Below are 20,979 nucleotides of genomic sequence, written 5' to 3'. Positions count from 1 at the left end.
ATCAGACTTAACACGCGGGATCCGAGCGCTTTAACGTGCCGAGGGCAGCGTCTTTTGTACGTGCCCGCGTGTCCGCCACGGCCGGCCCTGACCCGCGTGTTCCGCTGTCCTTTTTCTAAAGAGCATGCAGCTCTGCTGGGGACGAGTCCTCTCTGCTCCTTGTGTCCGGAAAGGTGGCCATTTCCCTGCATCGCTGAAGCACGTGGTTGCTAGATGCAGAATGAGCCTGGACTCCCGTATTTTCTGTCCCGCGCTCAGAAGCCTCCCCTGGCCCCGGGCTTGCTCAGTTCCGGACGTGCAGAATGTGTAGTGTGTCCCCCAGTCCTGCGGCTGCTCCTGCTTTCTCTCTATTGCTGGTTCTGGGAAACCAACCTACGATGTGCTCTGGTGTGTGTGTGTGTGTGTGTGTGTGTGTGTGTCTGTGTGTGTGTGTTTACTCTCCAGAGTTGATGAAGCTTCTTGTATCTCTGGGTTTTCAACTTTTATCAAATTTGATCAAATTTGAACAAGTTTTAGACATTATCTCTTCAGAGTATTTTTTCTTTTTTTTTTTTGTGACAGAGACAGAGAGAGACAGAGGGACAGATAGGGACAGACAGACTGGAAGGGAGAGAGATGAGAAGCATTGATTCTTCATTGTGACACCTTAGTTGTTCATTGATTGCTTTCTCATATGTGCCTTGACCGGGGGGCTACAGCAGACTGAGTGACCCCTTGCTCAAGCCAGCGACCTTGGGCTCCAGCTTGTGAGCTGTGCTCAAACCAGATGAGCCCGCACAAGCTGGGAGACCTCAGGGTTTTGAACCTGGGTCCTCCGCGTCCCAGTCAAAGGCTCTGTCCACGGCACCACCGCCTGGTCAGGCTTCAGAGTATTTTCTCTGTCCCTCCTTTCCTGTCCTTCTGGGATTCATGGTACATCTGCCAGGGGCCCCCAAACTTTTTACAGGGGGCCAGTTCACTGTCCCTCAGACTGTTGGAGGGCCGCCACATACAGTGCCCTTCCGGAAGTGCGACAGGGGGCTGGATAAATGGCCTCAGGGGGACTGCATGCAGGGGGGGGGGGGGGGGGGCGGTAGTTTGGGGACGCCTGTTTAGACTAACCTGTCCCACAGGCCTGAGGCTCCTTCGGGGGTTTGGGGTTTTTTGTTTTGTTTTCCTGTAGTTCGTTAGGATAGGTCCCGTTGCTGTGCCTGTGAGTCACTGGCCCGTTCCCTCCTGCAGCGTCTGAGCCACCTTAGACCTGTCGGCAGTTTCCTCTTCTGAAACTGTGGTGTCATCTCTACGAGGGCCACCTAGTTCTGGGACCCTGTTTCTCGTTGTGTGTGTATCTCCTTTACATCGCTGAGCACGTGGAGCGAATGTGTGACGATGTCTCTGTCATTGCTATCACCCAGGTGTTTTTCTATTCAGTAATTTTTTTTTTTGCCTGTTTATGAGTTTCTTAACTCTTTGTATGATTCTTTGAATATCTTATAATTTTTGTTGGATGCTGAATATTGTGAACTTTAGGTTACTGCATGCTGGGTTTTTTATTTTTTAATTTATTTATTTTATATTTTATTTTCATTTCATTTTACTGTGTGTTTGAGAATGTTGGGTTTTTTCCTGCTAAGGCAGTTAGTTTAGTTTGGTTCTTCCAAGGCTGTGAGGGTGGTGTCAGCATCACCTCTGCTCTGGGACCAGTTCTGAGGCTGTGAGGCTGTGAGGGTGGTGTCAGCATCACCTGCTCTGGGACCAGTTCTGAGGCTGTGAGGCTGTGAGGGTGGTGTCAGCATCACCTGCTCTGGGACCAGTTCTGAGGCTGTGAGGCTGTGAGGGTGGTGTCAGCATCACCTCTGCTCTGGGACCAGTTCTGAGGCTGTGAGGCTGTGAGGGTGGTGTCAGCATCACCTCTGCTCTGGGACCAGTTCTGAGGCTGTGAGGCTGTGAGGCTGTGAGGGTGGCGTCAGCATCACCTGCTCTGGGACCAGTTCTGAGGCTGTGAGGCTGTGAGGGTGGTGTCAGCATCACCGCTGCTCTGGGACCAGTTCTGAGGCTGTGAGGCTGTGAGGGTGATGTCAGCATCACCTGCTCTGGGACCAGTTCTGAGGCTGTGAGGCTGTGAGGCTGTGAGGGTGGCGTCAGCATCACCTGCTCTGGGACCAGTTCTGAGGCTGTGAGGCTGTGAGGGTGGTGTCAGCATCACCGCTGCTCTGGGACCAGTTCTGAGGCTGTGAGGCTGTGAGGGTGACGTCAGCATCACTGCTGCTCTGGGACCAGTTCTGAGGCTGTGAGGCTGTGAGGGTGGTGTCAGCATCACTGCTGCTCTGGGACCAGTTCTGAGGCTTGTGAGGCTGTGAGGGTGAGTCAGCATCACTGCTGCTCTGGGACCAGTTCTGAGGCTGTGAGGCTGTGAGGGTGGTGTCAGCATCACTGCTGCTCTGGGGACCAGTTCTGAGGCTGTGAGGCTGTGAGGGTGTGTCAGCATCACTGCTGCTCTGGGACCAGTTCTGAGGCTGTGAGGCTGTGAGGGTGGTGTCAGCATCACTGCTGCTCTGGGACCAGTTCTGAGGCTGTGAGCCTGTGAGGGTGGTGTCAGCATCATCTGCTCTGGGACCAGTTCTGAGGCTGTGAGGCTGTGAGGGTGGTGTCAGCATCACCTGCTCTGGGACCAGTTCTGAGGCTGTGAGGCTGTGAGGGTGATGTCAGCATCACCTGCTCTGGGACCAGTTCTGAGGCTGTGAGGCTGTGAGGCTGTGAAGGTGACGTCAGCATCACTGCTGCTCTGGGACCAGTTCTGAGGCTGTGAGCCTGTGAGGGTGGTGTCAGCATCACCTGCTCTGGGACCAGTTCTGAGGCTGTGAGGCTGTGAGGGTGGTGTCAGCATCACCTGCTCTGGGACCAGTTCTGAGGCTGTGAGGCTGTGAGGGTAATGTCAGCATCACTGCTGCTCTGGGACCAGTTCTGAGGCTGTGAGGCTGTGAGGGTGGTGTCAGCATCACTGCTGCTCTGGGACCAGTTCTGAGGCTGTGAGGCTGTGAGGGTGATGTCAGCATCACTGCTGCTCTGGGACCAGTTCTGAGGCTGTGAGGCTGTGAGGGTGGTGTCAGCATCACTGCTGCTCTGGGACCAGTTCTGAGGCTGTGAGGCTGTGAGGCTGTGAGGGTGGTGTCAGCATCACCTGCTCTGGGACCAGTTCTGAGGCTGTGAGGCTGTGAGGGTGATGTCAGCATCACCTGCTCTGGGACCAGTTCTGAGGCTGTGAGGCTGTGAGGCTGTGAGGGTGGTGTCAGCATCACCTGCTCTGGGACCAGTTCTGAGGCTGTGAGGCTGTGAGGCTGTGAGGGTGGTGTCAGCATCACTGCTGCTCTGGGACCAGTTCTGAGGCTGTGAGGCTGTGAGGGTGGCGTCAGCATCACCTGCTCTGGGACCAGTTCTGAGGCTGTGAGGCTGTGAAGGGGACGTCAGCATCACTGCTCTGGGACCAGTTCTGAGGCTGTGAGGCTGTGAGGGTGGTGTAAGCATCACCTGCTCTGGGACCAGTTCTGAGGCTGTGAGGCTGTGAGGGTGATGTCAGCATCACTGCTGCTCTGGGACCAGTTCTGAGGCTGTGAGGCTGTGAAGGTGACGTCAGCATCACCTGCTCTGGGACCAGTTCTGAGGTTGTGAGGCTGTGAGGGTGGTGTCAGCATCACTGCTGCTCTGGGACCAGTTCTGAGGCTGTGAGCCTGTGAGGGTGGTGTCAGCATCACCTGCTCTGGGACCAGTTCTGAGGCTGTGAGGCTGTGAGGGTGATGTCAGCATCACCTGCTCTGGGACCAGTTCTGAGGCTGTGAGGCTGTGAGGCTGTGAAGGTGACGTCAGCATCACTGCTGCTCTGGGACCAGTTCTGAGGCTGTGAAGCTGTGAGGGTGACGTCAGCATCACCTGCTCTGGGACCAGTTCTGAGGCTGTGAGGCTGTGAGGGTGGCGTCAGCATCACCTGCTCTGGGACCAGTTCTGAGGCTGTGAGGCTGTGAGGCTGTGAGGGTGGTGTCAGCATCACCGCTGCTCTGGGACCAGTTCTGAGGCTGTGAGGCTGTGAGGGTGACGTCAGCATCACTGCTGCTCTGGGACCAGTTCTGAGGCTGTGAGGCTGTGAAGGTGGTGTCAGCATCACTGCTGCTCTGGGACCAGTTCTGAGGCTGTGAGGCTGTGAGGCTGTGAGGGTGGTGTCAGCATCACTGCTGCTCTGGGACCAGTTCTGAGGCTGTGAGGCTGTGAGGGTGGTGTCAGCATCACCGCTGCTCTGGGACCAGTTCTGAGGCTGTGAGGCTGTGAGGGTGATGTCAGCATCACTGCTGCTCTGGGACCAGTTCTGAGGCTGTGAGGCTTTGAGGGTGACGTCAGCATCACTGCTGCTCTGGGACCAGTTCTGAGGCTGTGAGGCTGTGAGGGTGGTGTCAGCATCACTGCTGCTCTGGGACCAGTTCTGAGGCTGTGAGGCTGTGAGGGTGGTGTCAGCATCACTGCTGCTCTGGGACCAGTTCTGAGGCTGTGAGGCTGTGAGGGTGATGTCAGCATCACCTGCTCTGGGACCAGTTCTGAGGCTGTGAGGCTGTGAAGGTGACGTCAGCATCACTGCTCTGGGACCAGTTCTGAGGTTGTGAGGCTGTGAGGGTGGTGTCAGCATCACCTGCTCTGGGACCAGTTCTGAGGCTGTGAGGCTGTGAGGGTGGTGTCAGCATCACTGCTGCTCTGGGACCAGTTCTGAGGCTGTGAGGCTGTGAGGGTGATGTCAGCATCACTGCTGCTCTGGGACCAGTTCTGAGGCTGTGAGGCTGTGAAGGTGACGTCAGCATCACTGCTGCTCTGGGACCAGTTCTGAGGCTGTGAGGCTGTGAGGGTGGTGTCAGCATCACCTGCTCTGGGACCAGTTCTGAGGCTGTGAGGCTGTGAGGGTGGTATCAGCATCACCTGCTCTGGGACCAGTTCTGAGGCTGTGAGGCTGTGAAGGTGACGTCAGCATCACCTGCTCTGGGACCAGTTCTGAGGCTGTGAGGCTGTGAGGGTGATGTCAGCATCACCTGCTCTGGGACCAGTTCTGAGGCTGTGAGGCTGTGAGGGTGGTGTCAGCATCACTGCTGCTCTGGGACCAGTTCTGAGCCTGTGAGGCTGTGAGGGTGGTGTCAGCATCACTGCTGCTCTGGGACCAGTTCTGAGGCTGTGAGGCTGTGAGGGTGATGTCAGCATCACTGCTGCTCTGGGACCAGTTCTGAGGCTGTGAGGCTGTGAGGGTGGTGTCAGCATCACTGCTGCTCTGGGACCAGTTCTGAGGCTGTGAGGCTGTGAGGGTGGTGTCAGCATCACTGCTGCTCTGGGACCAGTTCTGAGGCTGTGAGGCTGTGAGGGTGGTGTCAGCATCACTGCTGCTCTGGGACCAGTTCTGAGGCTGTGAGGCTGTGAGGGTGATGTCAGCATCACTGCTGCTCTGGGACCAGTTCTGAGGCTGTGAGGCTGTGAAGGTGACGTCAGCATCACCTGCTCTGGGACCAGTTCTGAGGCTGTGAGGCTGTGAAGGTGACGTCAGCATCACCTGCTCTGGGACCAGTTCTGAGGCTGTGAGGCTGTGAGGGTGGTGTCAGCATCACTGCTGCTCTGGGACCAGTTCTGAGGCTGTGAGCCTGTGAGGGTCGTGTCAGCATCACCTGCTCTGGGACCAGTTCTGAGGCTGTGAGGCTGTGAGGGTGGTGTCAGCATCACCTGCTCTGGGACCAGTTCTGAGGCTCTGAGGCTGTGAAGGTGACATCAGCATCACCTGCTCTGGGACCAGTTCTGAGGCTGTGAGGCTGTGAGGGTGATGTCAGCATCACCTGCTCTGGGACCAGTTCTGAGGCTGTGAGGCTGTGAGGCTGTGAAGGTGATGTCAGCATCACCTGCTCTGGGACCAGTTCTGAGGCTGTGAGGCTGTGAGGCTGTGAGGGTGACGTCAGCATCACCTGCTCTGGGACCAGTTCTGAGGCTGTGAGGCTGTGAGGGTGGTGTCAGCATCACCTGCTCTGGGACCAGTTCTGAGGCTGTGAGGCTGTGAGGCTGTGAGGGTGGTGTCAGCATCACCGCTGCTCTGGGACCAGTTCTGAGGCTGTGAGGCTGTGAGGGTGACGTCAGCATCACTGCTGCTCTGGGACCAGTTCTGAGGCTGTGAGGCTGTGAGGGTGGTGTCAGCATCACTGCTGCTCTGGGACCAGTTCTGAGGCTGTGAGGCTGTGAGGGTGGTGTCAGCATCACTGCTGCTCTGGGACCAGTTCTGAGGCTGTGAGGCTGTGAGGGTGGTGTCAGCATCACCACTGCTCTGGGACCAGTTCTGAGGCTGTGAGGCTGTGAGGGTGACGTCAGCATCACTGCTGCTCTGGGACCAGTTCTGAGGCTGTGAGGCTGTGAGGGTGGTGTCAGCATCACTGCTGCTCTGGGACCAGTTCTGAGGCTGTGAGGCTGTGAGGGTGGTGTCAGCATCACTGCTGCTCTGGGACCAGTTCTGAGGCTGTGAGGCTGTGAGGGTGATGTCAGCATCACCTGCTCTGGGACCAGTTCTGAGGCTGTGAGGCTGTGAAGGTGACGTCAGCATCACTGCTCTGGGACCAGTTCTGAGGCTGTGAGGCTGTGAGGGTGGTGTCAGCATCACCTGCTCTGGGACCAGTTCTGAGGCTGTGAGGCTGTGAAGGTGACGACAGCATCACCTGCTCTGGGACCAGTTCTGAGGCTGTGAGGCTGTGAGGGTGATGTCAGCATCACCTGCTCTGGGACCAGTTCTGAGGCTGTGAGGCTGTGAGGGTGATGTCAGCATCACCTGCTCTGGGACCAGTTCTGAGGCTGTGAGGCTGTGAGGGTGATGTCAGCATCACCGCTGCTCTGGGACCAGTTCTGAGGCTGTGAGGCTGTGAGGGTGATGTCAGCATCACCTGCTCTGGGACCAGTTCTGAGGCTGTGAGGCTGTGAGGGTGACGTCAGCATCACTGCTGCTCTGGGACCAGTTCTGAGGCTGTGAGGCTGTGAGGGTGGTGTCAGCATCACTGCTGCTCTGGGACCAGTTCTGAGGCTGTGAGGCTGTGAGGCTGTGAGGGTGGTGTCAGCATCACCTGCTCTGGGACCAGTTCTGAGGCTGTGAGGCTGTGAGGGTGATGTCAGCATCACCTGCTCTGGGACCAGTTCTGAGGCTGTGAGGCTGTGAGGGTGATGTCAGCATCACCTGCTCTGGGACCAGTTCTGAGGCTGTGAGGCTGTGAGGGTGATGTCAGCATCACTGCTGCTCTGGGACCAGTTCTGAGGCTGTGAGGCTGTGAGGGTGATGTCAGCATCACCTGCTCTGGGACCAGTTCTGAGGCTGTGAGGCTGTGAGGGTGACGTCAGCATCACTGCTGCTCTGGGACCAGTTCTGAGGCTGTGAGGCTGTGAGGGTGGTGTCAGCATCACCGCTGCTCTGGGACCAGTTCTGAGGCTGTGAGCCTGTGAGGGTGATGTCAGCATCACTGCTGCTCTGGGACCAGTTCTGAGGCTGTGAGGCTGTGAGGCTGTGAGGGTGATGTCAGCATCACTGCTGCTCTGGGACCAGTTCTGAGGCTGTGAGGCTGTGAGGCTGTGAGGGTGGTGTCAGCATCACCTGCTCTGGGACCAGTTCTGAGGCTGTGAGGCTGTGAGGGTGATGTCAGCATCACCTGCTCTGGGACCAGTTCTGAGGCTGTGAGGCTGTGAGGGTGGTGTCAGCATCACTTCTGCTCTGGGACCAGTTCTGAAGCTGTGAGGCTGTGAGGGTGGTGTCAGCATCACCGCTGCTCTGGGACCAGTTCTGAGGCTGTGAGGCTGTGAGGGTGATGTCAGCATCACTGCTGCTCTGGGACCAGTTCCTAGGCTGTGAGGCTGTGAGGCTGTGAGGGTGATGTCAGTATCACTGCTGCTCTGGGACCAGTTCTGAGGCTGTGAGGCTGTGATGGGTGGTTTCAGCGGTAGCTGCTCTGGGACCAGTTCTGCCCCCCGTGTAAGGTGCCCTTTTTGGGGTTTCTGTCTCCATGGAATGGCCTCCCGTCAATCAAGACCCGTCCCCTCTGGCTCTCGAACTCTCTCCCCAGCAGCTCCTGCCCAGCCGTGTGGGGTTCCGTCCTAAGAACACACAGCTCACTTCTCGGGGGGCCCTCTCCAGATCCCTCGAGCTCTTCCTCTGCATGCCCTCCCAGTGCTCTGCCCACAAAGTCCAGCAGCTCTGCCTTCCCAACTCCAGTGCTTCCTCAACTCGGGGTGACCACGGCATGGATCCCCCACACCTGAAATGCAGTCCAGAGAGAGCCCCCGGGGCTGACTGCGTGAGGGACCACCCACAGGGCTCAGTCTGTTCTCTGACTCCTGAGGAGTGGCCTGTTACTGCTCACGTGGTGTCCAGTCTCTGGTTGTGTGGGGACTGACCCTCGCCCCATGACTCCCTGATGGCCGCAGTCTTACCCCAGGCCTCACATCCGCTTGGCTGCCCCCGGCTGAGCATGTGAGCTGGAGCTTGACCACCAACCCCCTGGGCTTCTCTCGGCAGCGCTGACGTTTGAGTTTTAAAAAGAACCAGGACACTTCCCTGTTCATTGTCACCCACAGACTTGGGGGGGGTGTAATTCCCACTTCACACAAGCTCAGGGCAGACTGGTTAGCAGACAGGGGACAGGGCCTGGAGGCCCACGCTGCACGCCCCTTAGTGAACGGCCCATGGGTAGAAAAGTGGGCCCGCAGCGGCCCAGGGCCACCAGGCCAGTGGCCCTGCCTGAAGCAAGATGTCTTTGAAATTTCCTATTTTCTCTCAACTTCACGTGACTTTGCCAGCACTCCTCAAAAGGACACTTAAAATGGGTGCATCTTATTTTATGTAAAGGACACCTTGGTAAAGTTCATTTTAAACATTAGCCTGACTGGATAGCTCGGGTGCTTAGCCTCTAACCGTCAGAGCATCGTCCCAGCACACGAAGGTTGTGGGTTCGATCCCTGGTCAGGGCACATACAGGAACAGATCTATGTTTCTCTCTCCCCCTCCCTAAAATTAATAAAATTTAAAAAAAATAATAAAAATTTTAATTACATGACTTTTATGTGGGACATTTCACGACATCCCTATGAGGTCAACTTTTAGGAAATTAATGGCCTTTCCCTCAAATGCTTGCACGGTCACCCGGGGTCCCTGTGTCATGCTCCCAGCCCCGGGGTCCCTGTGTCATGCTCCCAGCCCCGGGGTCCCTGTGTCATGCTCCCAGCCCCGGGGTCCCTGTGCCATGCTCCCAGCCCCGGGGTCCCTGTGTCATGCTCCCAGCCTGGGGTCCCTGTGTCATGCTCCCAGCCCCGGGGTCCCTGTGCCATGCTCCCAGCCCCGGCCTCACGGCGCCCTCTCATGACAGGTATAAGCGAGTCTACAAGGTGCACCAGGACGTCTGCTTCAGGGAGAGCTGTGAAAGCACAAGCATCAAGAAAGCCCCAAACAGGTGCCTCTCTGGGGGGCCGTGCTGGGTCCCGCATGTGGCTCACGGGGTCACGGGGCCAGGGTGGCCCTGGGGGCAGAGCACTGTGGGGGCCACAGGCCTGGGGCTGCGCCAGGCTGTCTGCCTGCCCAGGTGCACAGCCCTCCTCAGCCCTGTTCTGCTAAAAAACTGGCACACGGGTGCAGGTGGGCACACATGGCTGGGCATGGTGGGTGCAGAGGGTCACAGGATGGGCCAACGGGGGCGACTCTGGCCATGCACACACACTCAGCCCTGGTGCTTGCATCAGAAAGCATGAACACTGTGGACAGGCCCATGTACACAGCTGCAAACACAAGTCTCCCCTTTCTACCCATCACACCCAGCCTTTCCCCAAGGGCTCACAGGAGTCACAGGAATCCTGACATCAAGTACTGAGCACGACACACGCTTTCAAAAGAGCCGAGTGTGAACCCTGGGCCGTCTGCACAGACCACCCAGTGACCACACACTGGCCTCGGTGTGGGACGCACTGGTGGCGCCCCCTACACTGGCCACCTGTGTGAGAGAAAGGGTGGCAGCAGACGGCTGGTTACAGGTATAGTTTCTTTTCATAAGCCCCTCTCTGTTTCTTCCAGGAAACAAAGTAACAGTCCAACACTGAAGACAGCGTAAGGTACGTCCCAGCCAGTGGGCGGTACTTGGAGAGGCGGGGCCCACCCGGCACCTGGAGGGAGGGGCTGGCAGGGAGGGGCACAGGAGTGCTAAGGCTGGGATTTAAGGCACGTGCCTACTGACAGAGAGACGGGGTGTCGGGGACGCTGTCACAGGGAGATGAAGCGTTCAGGAACCCGGAAAGAAACTTCTGACCGTTTCACCCAGAGTTTCCCAAACCCTTCTGGGAACGCAGTCCTGTGTGGCCCCACCTCCCACCTGCAAACGGCCTGCGGAATCTTCACAGTCGTTTGTAAGACAGACCTGGAGGCCCACCCACAGCCTGTCCCCAGCTTCCCAGTGACCGCAGGTTCTCATCAGCACCATGTCCCTGGCGTCCTTGGGCAGCCCACTGTTCTCATAAACGAGCCTACCAGTCCCTCTCCTGTCTGGCAGGAGGGCGGTGCCTGGCACACACTGCTTCACAGATGGGCCCCGGGCACGACATGGCTGAGGAAGGTCATTCGGAGACCTTTACCAGCAACCAGAAGCAAAGAGCCTGCAGCTGTGGGCTCGCCCAGCAGGCAGGGGTTTAAGGGGTGGGCAGCACCCTCAGGCAAGAGAGCCATGGCCCCTTCTAATGTGAAGTCACTCAAAGGCATCAAGCCCCTCCTACCTCACACTCCAAAAACACCCGCATCCCAAATCTGCACTTGGAGGCCTGCAAGCAATTCAGTACTGGGATTAAGAATATGATTAGGGTTTGAAATATTTATATTGTAGTAAGTCACCTGAAGAAATAATACATATTTTTAAAAGTTGCTCAGCAAATCCATTTCTATAAAAGCAAATCAGAAACCCTCCACTAATGATCAAACACTGGCTTTTAGAATAATAATTCTTGAAACAATGTGGAAAACACCAACAGGCAGGACACAAATTCCCAGACACAGATGCACACATCCAGACCACCACGTGAGAACTCACCACACAGAGCGACGGGGAGGCGTGCCCGCAGGGGAGAGCTCAAGGGGGTCACCGAGTGGGGGAGCAGCCTGCGATGCTGCCCAAAGGTCCCTCCCACCGGGGACGTGGTCAGTCCTCGACAGACCTGCCCTCACCCCATGTACAGCCACATCGGGGAGCAGACCTCACAGTTCTGACGGGGCAGGGGCTGGAGCAGCAACCCCACACACGGAGAGCGAGAAGCCACCACTTCAGAGAGGAAGGGGCTCCGCTCCCCTCATGCTCGTTTTATTCTTTCTTCAGAGGATTCCGGGCGTGCTTGCTGTGCTCCGTCAACCTCGCGTTCCTCAAGCCCAGGAAGACGGGCTCTGAAACTGGACTGACAAGGACACCCTGAGCAACAGGGTGGAGTCTGTCCCTCTGTGGCTTCCCTCCTCCAGCCTCTAGAACAGGTGCCCAGGCCGGCCTGACCGTGGAGGTCCTCTGGCACGGACACCTCCACATTCTGCGCTGCCCGCAGCAGGCCACAGTCTCTCCAGGGCAGCCCGTGCCGCGGGCGGGTCGCCCAGAGCCTCGACAGCACCCAGAAACTAGTTCCAGATTCCAAACCAGAAAAAGAACTCCCCTGACAGCGAAGAGCCCCACCACAACCGCAGAGCGGAGGGCGGGGCGGGGCGGGGCAGGGGGCCGGGGGGCGGGACCGAGGGCGGGGGTGGGGCGGGGCCGGGGCCCAGGGGGGCGGGGGGGCGGGGCCGGGGGCCCTGGGGAGCGGGGCCGGAGGCCCAGGGGAGCGGGCTCTCTCCTCCAGCAGCTCCCCGACTAGGGCGGGACGGCAGCGCATCAGCAACCGACCGGCAGGTTTTGAGAGAAAATGTTAACACTGAGATGGAGTAGAGACACTTCCAGTCGACCACTTTTTCTGTAGACGGTCCGGCAGTAAATTATGTTTGGCTCTGTGGACCGGATGGTCTCCGTGGTAACAGATCGGCCAGTTCAGCACAAGCTCAGCCACAGGCACATGTGCGAACCGGGGAAGCCCGACTTAGGAGCACGGGGACACGGCCCCAGGCCGCCCACGGCCTTGGCCTCAGCAGAGAAAGCCATGCCGAACAACAGGTCACACCAGGGCACCGACACCCCAGCCAGTGTCGTGGGAGCTGCACAACCAGTGTGGGAAGGCGTGTGCAGAGCAGGCCCTCCTCGCGAGTCCGCAACAGCGTCCGGGGCAGGTGACCTCCGCCCACGACTCGGGCGGCCAGCACCTCACCCCATACAGCTCTCCCCACGGACGCGCCATCGCCACACCCACGTCCCAGCACCTTCTGAACAGCTCTCCTCCCTGCCCGTGAGGTCATGACCGAAGCCTGCCCCACCTCCACTTCCTGGGCACCTGAACCGCGGACCCTCCTGGGACCAGAACCCCGTGTGTCCTCACGGACGCGGCCTGCGGCCCGAGTCGGCGGTGCAGCCACTGAAAGGGCTCCTTCCTCTCACCTTTATAAAAACATTTTTAAAGAGTTAGAGTATATTTTAGACTTTATTTTTATTAAAATCATGTGTGCATATGTCTGTGTATTAGTTTGTCATTTTCAGAAAGGATCAGTCGCTTCAAGATGTCTCTACTGTGCTCCAGAACATCCCGTCTCTGGGCCACCTGGCGGGACGGCCGACCTCGGCCGGGGACTCTGGCCCTGGGTGAACAGGACCACGACCAGGTGCTGCTGACCCTGCTGCGGCCCTGGGGCCACACCAAGGGGCAGCACCGGGAAAGCAGATGAAATTTTCAACAAGCACGTGAACAGCCTCCAGCCCCTCAGCCACGAGGCCAATGGAACGGGCTCCCTACTTGAGCTCAGACGCATTTGTTTCTGCGAGAACCAGTCTACCGAATCCTGAGCTTGGTGCGGCGTGGTCTGCCGATGAGCCCACTTTGACGCTGTACAAATTGTCTAGTAAAAAGGCTTGATGCTGAATTACATATAAATCATCCTTGAGACACTTCACACGAGCTGTCACACAGCTCTTTCCTAAAACCTTCTTCCTTGAAAAAACTCAACGTCCACCCGAGGAAATTATATGTAATAATGGATCAGAAAATTATCCAAGGCGTAAACATTTGTGTCAAAATGACAGCAGCAACCGTGAGTGGCAGCGTCAGCTACCTGCTAACTACCTGATCGGGCATAGATTCAGGGTTCCACCTCATCCCGACTGGACACCGAACCCCGGTGCAGGACCCAGGAACGTGCCCGTCATGTGGACGCCACGAAACAGAAAGAACACTGGCACACAGTAGGATGTCCTCCTTTCCAATGATTCTGCCTGTGGCCAACAGTGAAGACAAATGTTCCTTTAACCCACCGCACGTGGCTGCCACAGAGGAAATGGGGCCACTGCAACCAGGGGCCCAGCGGGCAAGGGCCGCCCCGTCTCACTGACCTCCAGCACCTTCCCTCAGCTGGACCACCTCCCACCAGCCCACCAGGGCCACGGACGTCCGTCTCGCCTGTGCAGAGGCTCCCTGAGCTACCTGTTTTGCCATCTACGCCTTTCTCTCTGCAATCCGGCAGGAGCCGAGAGACACAGGCACAACCCGACCCAGTGCAGAGTCCCCCGGGAAACAGCTGCCCTGCCAGTGTGTTCCGGTCAGGGGACAGGAACACTCTTTCAAACCGGCTCTTTACAACCCAATTTTAAACAAAAGAAATACAACAAACCTAAGCCGTTGAAAGCCTGAGGTTCTCTGAGCCGACAGTCACATTTTGCGGGACCTCAGGCTTTCCACCTCGGCCCTGCGATGTCTGGGCTGGTTATTCTGTGTGGACTGTCCTGTGCACTGCAGGACGCTGACAGAAGCCCTGGCCTCGACCCACTGGACCCCACGTGTACCCTCTCCTGGTCCTAACAACCAAAATGTCCCAAGGTGTCCCCTGGATCAAGACGGCCCCCGGGAGAGAAGGGGGCCTGCGAGTTGGAGGCCCTACCACACACAGCTGCTACCCCGCTGGCCCCTGAACTTGCCCATCCGCACAGCGGCTTCCTGCAGCGCCCCCTGAGGGAGGGGTGCCCAGACCGCCCCAGGACACACCGACCCCCCCCCCCCACCGGCACAGGCTCATGCTGTCAGGGCTGCGCCTCTGACCCTGATGTGTCCATCACTGCTCAGACCCGCTGGGTTCCTGCGGGCACATCCCTCTTGTGTCACAGGGAGCTCGCTGGCCGTCGTGACCAGACCCATAGCCCAGCCCCACCAGCCCATGTTCAAGTGCTCTTCTCCTCTGGCCTCGGGAGCCCCACTGCAGGACAGGGGAGCCCGGCGGGTCCCCTCCACAGCCCCTTCTGTCCTGGGACACCACCGGTCAGCACCCCTGGCTGCCACAGACGTCAGACCCCAACGTGACCCGCCAGCCGTGAGTGGCACGAAAGCCAAGCTCCCGAGGTCAGAGCCAGGGCCTGCCCCACAGAGAAGTGCCCGCTGTGCGGGCAGGGGGCTGGACAAAGCCAGCCAGCACTGGCCTGCTTCCCTCTGCTCTGCTATACACTGAATGCAATTATGAAGTGACAGTGACATTTTTGGATAAAAAACACAAGCTTTTGTGGAAAACCTCTTTGGTTTCATAAAATAAAGTGCTGTGATGTACTAAACCCTCACTGCCTTCTCATCATTGTGCCTTTACCACTAGAAGGGAATGTGAGGTGACTGGAGCCAGGGCCAGGGCCAGACCAGCCACAGCTGCGACAGAGAAAACCACATCTGACGCGCTGAGGGCCGCCTCGAACAGCCAGGGGCAGTCTTTATTCACCAGGAGCGCGGCTCTGCCCAGAGCCCGACCACAGCTCCTACCGCACCCTCAGTCTGACCCCGCCCAGGTGAGGGTCGCAGTCGGCTCTCGTCAGAAGATCAGTTTCTGAATGAAACAGCCTGAGAGGATCCAAGCAAAGCTCCCAGAGCCGAGAGAACTGAAATGTCCTTTACTGTCGCTGGGCTTCCGTCACAGCTCCCCTTCCTCCTGGTCCTCGCCCTCGTCCTCGCCCTCGTCCTCGCTGGTGCTGTTGCCACCAGCCATGTGGCTCCTGGACTCCTCCTCCACCTCCCGAGCCAGAAGCTTCTTAAAAACGTCAAACTCCTCAGCAGAAGAACGGGCCGTCCTGGCCAGAAACTCGGCCTCTGACACCCTGAGAATGTCCTTGAGAAGAGGGTTGAGGACCTGCGTCTGCCCCTTCTTGTCCGGGGTCTGGTACCGGCCCAGGCGCTCCAGGAACGTGTGCCTCTGCCGGGTCTTGGTGATGGGGTACTGCAGGAAGTCCGTCCGCACCACATCCGCGTGCTTCACCCCCATCCTGAAGTAGGCGTACTGGAGACACAGACACAGGCAGCTCAGGGCAGGCCCCCCGCCCGCCGCCACAGCGCCAGCTGTGCAGAAGCCCTGGGAGGAGACCTGACCCCAGCGCAGGCGCTCGGGCCCCACGCCTGCGTGACGGCTGGCGGCTTACAAAGCGTGCTCACATTCACACTGAGAACAATGCAGCAGGAAATAAAGGGCAGGAGGGAGAGATTAAGTCTCTTTTTCTTCAGACGGAGAAAGAAAACAGTGAGTATGGAAAGCATAGGCTAAAACTTCAGAAAATAGCTAGGGGTCTGACCTAAGTCATCATAATCATTACCAAAAAACTAGGACCACTGTCACAATCACACTTTTGAAATCAACATGCAAATTAGGCTCTAAAACACAGCTATTTTTAAATTGGCTGTTTCGAACAGAGGCCCTGCCTGGACTCCGAGAACCAGCAGGGCTGTCCACCATCAGTGGCCCCAGTCCCCCCTGTGCTGACGTGACAAGCCGGAACCAAACCGGGTTCTCTGGCTGGGGTGTCCCAGGCTCCCCTCCCTCGGAGCTGACCCTGCCATGTTCCCGAGCTGCAGTCCTGCCCCGGACGCTCCCGCCATCCTCACCTGGAACTTGTACTCCAGCTCACCGGGGTCCTCCCGAAGGACATGGGGGCACCTGTGCAGAATCTCAGTCACCTGCTGGGCCGTGAAGAGGCACCTCTCCCTGAGCACCCTGACGATGCCATCCACGTCCCGCTGATGCATGGTGACAATTTCGGGACACCGGAGAAGCACCCTCTTCAGTTTCCCTGTAGGATATAAAAAAGAGCAAGTACATAATTGCAAGACATTCCAGAAGCCCAAGGGGCTAGCCGCACCCAACCAATCAAGTCTGCACCCTGTAATGAGTACGGGCCCCACCCCCATCCATAGTGGCCAGTCCCTGACTGCTTCCCAGCAACGCCGTGGACGTGGGGGACCGGACGGCCCATGGCCACCCCGACTCCCTCACTCCTCAGACTCACCACCACCCGCCCTCTCCAGTAGTCCTGCCTCCTCTGGCCTCCCAGCGGAAATGCGCCTACTTCATAGTCTAGGTCCCCTCGTCCGGCCCTTCTCACCTAGAGGAGTCTCCCAGGGATTTACTGGAAAAGTCACAGTACGATGGGAGAGTCGCGTCCCCCAGGATGGGGCTCTGGGCCGAGGTTTCCTTCCACAATAAAACGGTCATGGAGCCTGAACTCACGAAAAGAATTCCATAACTGCCCTGGCCGGTTGGCTCAGCGGTAGAGCGTCGGCCTAGCGTGCGGAGGACCCGGGTTCGATTCCCGGCCAGGGCACACAGGAGAAGCGCCCATTTGCTTCTCCACCCCTCCGCCGCGCTTTCCTCTCTGTCTCTCTCTTCCCCTCCCGCAGCCAAGGCTCCATTGGAGCAAAGATGGCCCGGGCGCTGGGGATGGCTCTGTGGCCTCTGCCTCAGGCGCTAGAGTGGCTCTGGTCGCCAACATGGCGACGCCCCAGAGGGGCAGAGCATCGCCCCCTGGTGGGCAGAGCGTCGCCCCATGGTGGGCGTGCCGGGTGGATCCCGGTCGGGCGCATGCGGGAGTCTGTCTGACTGTCTCTCCCTGTTTCCAGCTTCAGAAAAATGAAAAGAAAAAAAAAAAAAAAAAAAAAAAGAATTCCATAACTACAGTCAACAAATACGGATGTTCTAAGCTAGTGGGGAGGCCTAACAATTTGTCCAAACTGGGGCACTTTGAGTGAAAGAGGCTCTATGAACTGTTAGGATAACTGTATAAGCCAAGACTACCCTGGGGAACCTGGAGCCCATGGTCTCCTATGGACAGCTGGGGAAGAGTTACTGTCTTGAAATTTGAAATCACTTATTTATTTAAACTGTTTGCCTGACCAGGCGGTGGCGCAGTGGATAGAGCGTCGGACTGGGATGCGGAAGTACCCAGGTTCGCGAGACACCGAGGTCCCGCACGGGCTCATCTGGCTTGAGCAAAGAGCTCGCCAGCTTGGACCCAAGGTCGCTGGCTCCAGCAAGGGGTTACTCGGTCTGCTGAAGGTCCACGGTCAAGGCACATATGAGAAAGCAATCAATGAACAACTAAGAAGTCGCAACGCACAACGAGAAACTGATGATTGATGCTTCTCATCTCTCTCTGTTCCTGTCTGTCTGTCCCTGTCTATCTCTGCCTCTGTAAAAAAAAAAAAAAAAAAACAAAACTGTTAGTTAAAATCTTCCTAACAGTTGAGTTAGTCACTGTCTTGCTGAAATGTTTCAGGAGTGAATTTCAGAAGCTTAAACTTTCTCTTTGAAGCGTAAGACTGTACTGAGCTTGCCAGTTTATAATCACAGTGCGTAAGGCACCGAGTTGAGCCTGTCACCCGGAGGGTGCTGCAGCGGTCCCCTGTCACCCGGAGGGCGCTGCAGCAGTCGCCTGTCACCCGGAGGGCTCCGCAGCAGTCCCTGTCACCCGGAGGGCTCCGCAGCAGTCCCTGTCACCCGGAGGGCTCCGCAGCAGTCCCTGTCACCCGGAGGGCGCCGCAGCAGCCGCCTGTTCTAGGAGAAACACACGGCTGTCTCGCTCAGCTTCGGAGGAGGAGGCCTATCAAGATCCTCTGAACCAGTGGGTCCGCGAACCTTTTCTCTCCCAACCCTACCTGACCAGTTAAGAGTCAAGAATGAAATAAAAGAATGCTAACAACACTCCTGTGGTCAGACTGGAGACGCTCACGGGCTCCCAGCCCCCTTCTCTCCAGAAGCCCACAGGAGGTCCAGTGAGCTTCTAGGATCCTGGAGCCATGACCTGAAGTGAGTGGTGTCTGGAGGACAAAGCCACTCCACCAGTCCTCCAGGAATCTGGGGAGACCTCATGCCCCCCAGTAAACCATGATGCCCAGCTGGCATCCGTCTTCACAGCACACAGACATGAAGCACTAAGGCCATACCGGGTTACTCAAACACCACAGGCTACATGCACACACCCGTGCCCCCATCACAGATCGACACCTATCTGCTGAGCATGCACCACGTGCTCGCCACTGTTCCAGATGCTCCCGTCCCCACCACCAACAACCCAGACAAGGGCCCCTGCCTGTCACTCTCGTCCCCACCGCCAACAACCCAGACAAGGGTCCCTGCCTGTCACTCCCGTCCCCACCGCCAACAACCCAGACAAGGGTCCCTGCCTGTCACTCCCGTCCCCACCGCCAACAACCCAGACAAGGGTCCCTGCCTGTCACTCTCGTCCCCACCTCCAACAACCCAGACAAGGGCCCCTGCCTGTCACTCTCGTCCCCACCTCCAACAACCCAGACAAGGGCCCCTGCCTGTCACTCCCGTCCCCACCTCTAACAACCCAGACAAGGGCCCCTGCCTGTCACTCTCGTCCCCACCTCCAACAACCCAGACAAGGGCCCCTGCCTGTCACTCCCGTCCCCACCGCCAACAACCCAGACAAGGGTCCCTGCCTGTCACTCCCGTCCCCACCGCCAACCACCCAGACAAGGGTCCCTGCCTGTCACTCCCGTCCCCGCCGCCAACCACCCAGACAAGGGTCCCTGCCTGTCCCTCCCGTCCCCGCCACCAACAACCCAGACAAGGGTCCCTGCCTGTCCCTCCCGTCCCCGCCGCCAACAACCCAGACAAGGGTCCCTGCCTGTCACTCCCGTCCCCACCGCCAACAACCCAGATAAGGGTCCCTGCCTGTCACTCCCGTCCCCACCGCCAACAACCCAGGCAGGGGCCCCTGCCTGTCACTCCCGTCCCCACCGCCAACAACCCAGACAGGGGCCCCTGCCTGTCCCTCAGTTCCCCCTTCCCTCCTGCAACGCCTGCTGCCCAGGTCACACCTCTACCTCACCTCCAAAGCAAATGACACGTCCCTCCCCAGAGCTGTTCCCCAGAAACCGCCCCTCACCCACCTCATCTCGGCTATGCGTTCCCCAGCTCAGACCCAACCTACACCTTACCTTCTGCCAGCCCCAGCTTTCGCAAGCAACTGGAGCGCTTCTTCATGTGCGTAACGGGCAGTTTCAGTATGTGAGGACTTTTCTTCAAAGCCGTGTACACAGGCTCCGGATTCACACCCAAGAGTATTAATTCTGAAACAATCTCCAGCAACTGCCGTGGGTGGGTACCTGGCTGTGAACTGAGCAGTTCGTGAGCATGGACCTCACTGAAACCCATGTCCAGCAGAGAACTGATGACCTCCTCTCGCTCCAAGGACCCTCCATCCACAGGAGCCTTCTGACTCCACGTAAGGCTCATCCTGCGCTCTGGTTCCTGCACATGCTTTGTGAGTCCCCCCCGGGGTGAGCCCTCAAGGCCCCCTGCTGCAGTGGAGGCTGTGGTCCGCCTGTGCAACAAGGAAGCCGGTCCCCTTTTCTGTTCCAGGCGAGGAGTCCACCCGGCTATGCGGCCCCAGGTGAGGGGGAGCAGGCGATGCCAATCCAAGACCTGTAAGACGCAGCAGGAAAGCGAGTCACTCCCTCACCGCCCCGTGCAATGGGCACCACGGGGTTCCAACAAACTTGTTTTTATTAGAAACCTGCAAAATCATGTCTGAACTTAAAAAGCCTCCAGAAGGAGGTGCACACACAGAGAACAGCGGTTGCAAGAGCACAGATTGAGAGTCAACCAAATCTGCTAGCTTCCGGGCCACCACTGAGGGGACCGGGTGGGAGGTGGGTGGGGGGATTATTTCAAGGCCAAATGGTAAAGTTTGGGAGGAAGGGGGCTTTGCAAATTGAATCCATAATACACAGATTAGCAGGAAGGAAAAACGACCATGAAGTTTCTTAACAGGTAGCAGACAGCTACCCCCCAAGGAGGCTGCTGCTCCCTACGGGGCTCGAGTTAGGCGCCATCACTTCTCAGCGGGAGAACGGCCTCTACAGGGAGGGTCAGCGCTCTCCAGGGGCACAAGGGGAGCTCCGGGGTTGACACGGCGGCCCGCGGCCCGGAGTCTCGGCTCTTCGGGGTGCGAGTGGTTCCCACGGAGCTGCTGGCTGATCGGTTGCGTCTCAAACGTCTCGTCTGAAACGGTTGCCATGACAACCCTGGGTCGCTCCCGACGTCCGGCCCTCGCGCTGGTCCCCGGACCACGTCCCAGCGTTGACCCCACAGGACAGCCGTCCTGCTGCGTGCAGACTCCCCGTGCGCTCCAGAGGCTTCCGCCGCTACGGCCACGAGGTCGGTCTCCGCCCCTGGCGGCCCGCCCGCCCGCCCACCCGCCAGGGCCCAGTCGCGGCTCCACGGGGCGGGAACGCGGTCGGCCGGCACCCGCCTCCCGGAAAGCTCCGGCTGCAGATGCCTCGCCTGTCGGGGACGAGCCGGAGCCGGCGCCCTTCCTCCACCCTCGTGCGCCCCGCGAGGAGCCCGGCCCACCCGCAGCCTCACCTGCCGGCCGAGCGCCGCCATAGCGCGACGGTGGTGCCCCGACTCCGGCGCCGGAAGCAGAGCCTCTCTATTCTGCCACTTCCGGTCTCGGGTCCGCCGCTCTGCCTTCCGCCTCGCCAGCGCGAATGCGCGGGCCGCGTTCCGTCGTAGGCAGCGTTCCGCCGCAGCTTCGGGGAGAA

At 58.4% G+C, this 20,979-nt stretch overlaps 2 protein-coding genes across 2 annotated transcripts in view; one reads left to right on the top strand and one right to left on the bottom strand.

Moving 5' to 3' along the window:
- The window catches only part of SNED1 (sushi, nidogen and EGF like domains 1), an 83,141-nt gene extending 71,424 nt beyond the window's left edge, over positions 1–11,717 (top strand). Inside the window, exons 30-32 of the mRNA XM_066232466.1 lie at positions 9,381–9,464; positions 10,079–10,116; positions 11,364–11,717. Of these exons, the coding sequence (XP_066088563.1) occupies positions 9,381–9,464; positions 10,079–10,115 (121 nt within the window). The 3' untranslated portion in view covers position 10,116; positions 11,364–11,717. The remainder of the gene's footprint in view (positions 1–9,380; positions 9,465–10,078; positions 10,117–11,363) is intronic.
- Positions 11,718–14,828: 3,111 nt separating this feature from the next.
- Positions 14,829–20,931, bottom strand: MTERF4 (mitochondrial transcription termination factor 4). The gene is made up of 4 exons (XM_066279492.1): positions 20,801–20,931; positions 19,372–19,858; positions 16,015–16,199; positions 14,829–15,415 (listed from the first exon to the last, which is right to left on the bottom strand). The coding sequence occupies exons 1-4, from the start codon at positions 20,819–20,821 to the stop codon at positions 15,053–15,055; spliced, it is 1,056 nt and encodes a 351-aa protein (XP_066135589.1). The 5' UTR covers positions 20,822–20,931; the 3' UTR covers positions 14,829–15,052.
- Positions 20,932–20,979: the final 48 nt, after the last annotated feature.

This window comes from Saccopteryx bilineata, chromosome 5, assembly GCF_036850765.1.
Source record: "Saccopteryx bilineata isolate mSacBil1 chromosome 5, mSacBil1_pri_phased_curated, whole genome shotgun sequence".
Taxonomy (NCBI): Eukaryota; Metazoa; Chordata; class Mammalia; order Chiroptera; family Emballonuridae; genus Saccopteryx; species Saccopteryx bilineata.
Note: the sequence above shows the minus strand (reverse complement) of the source record. Positions and strands in the feature narration are given on the sequence as shown.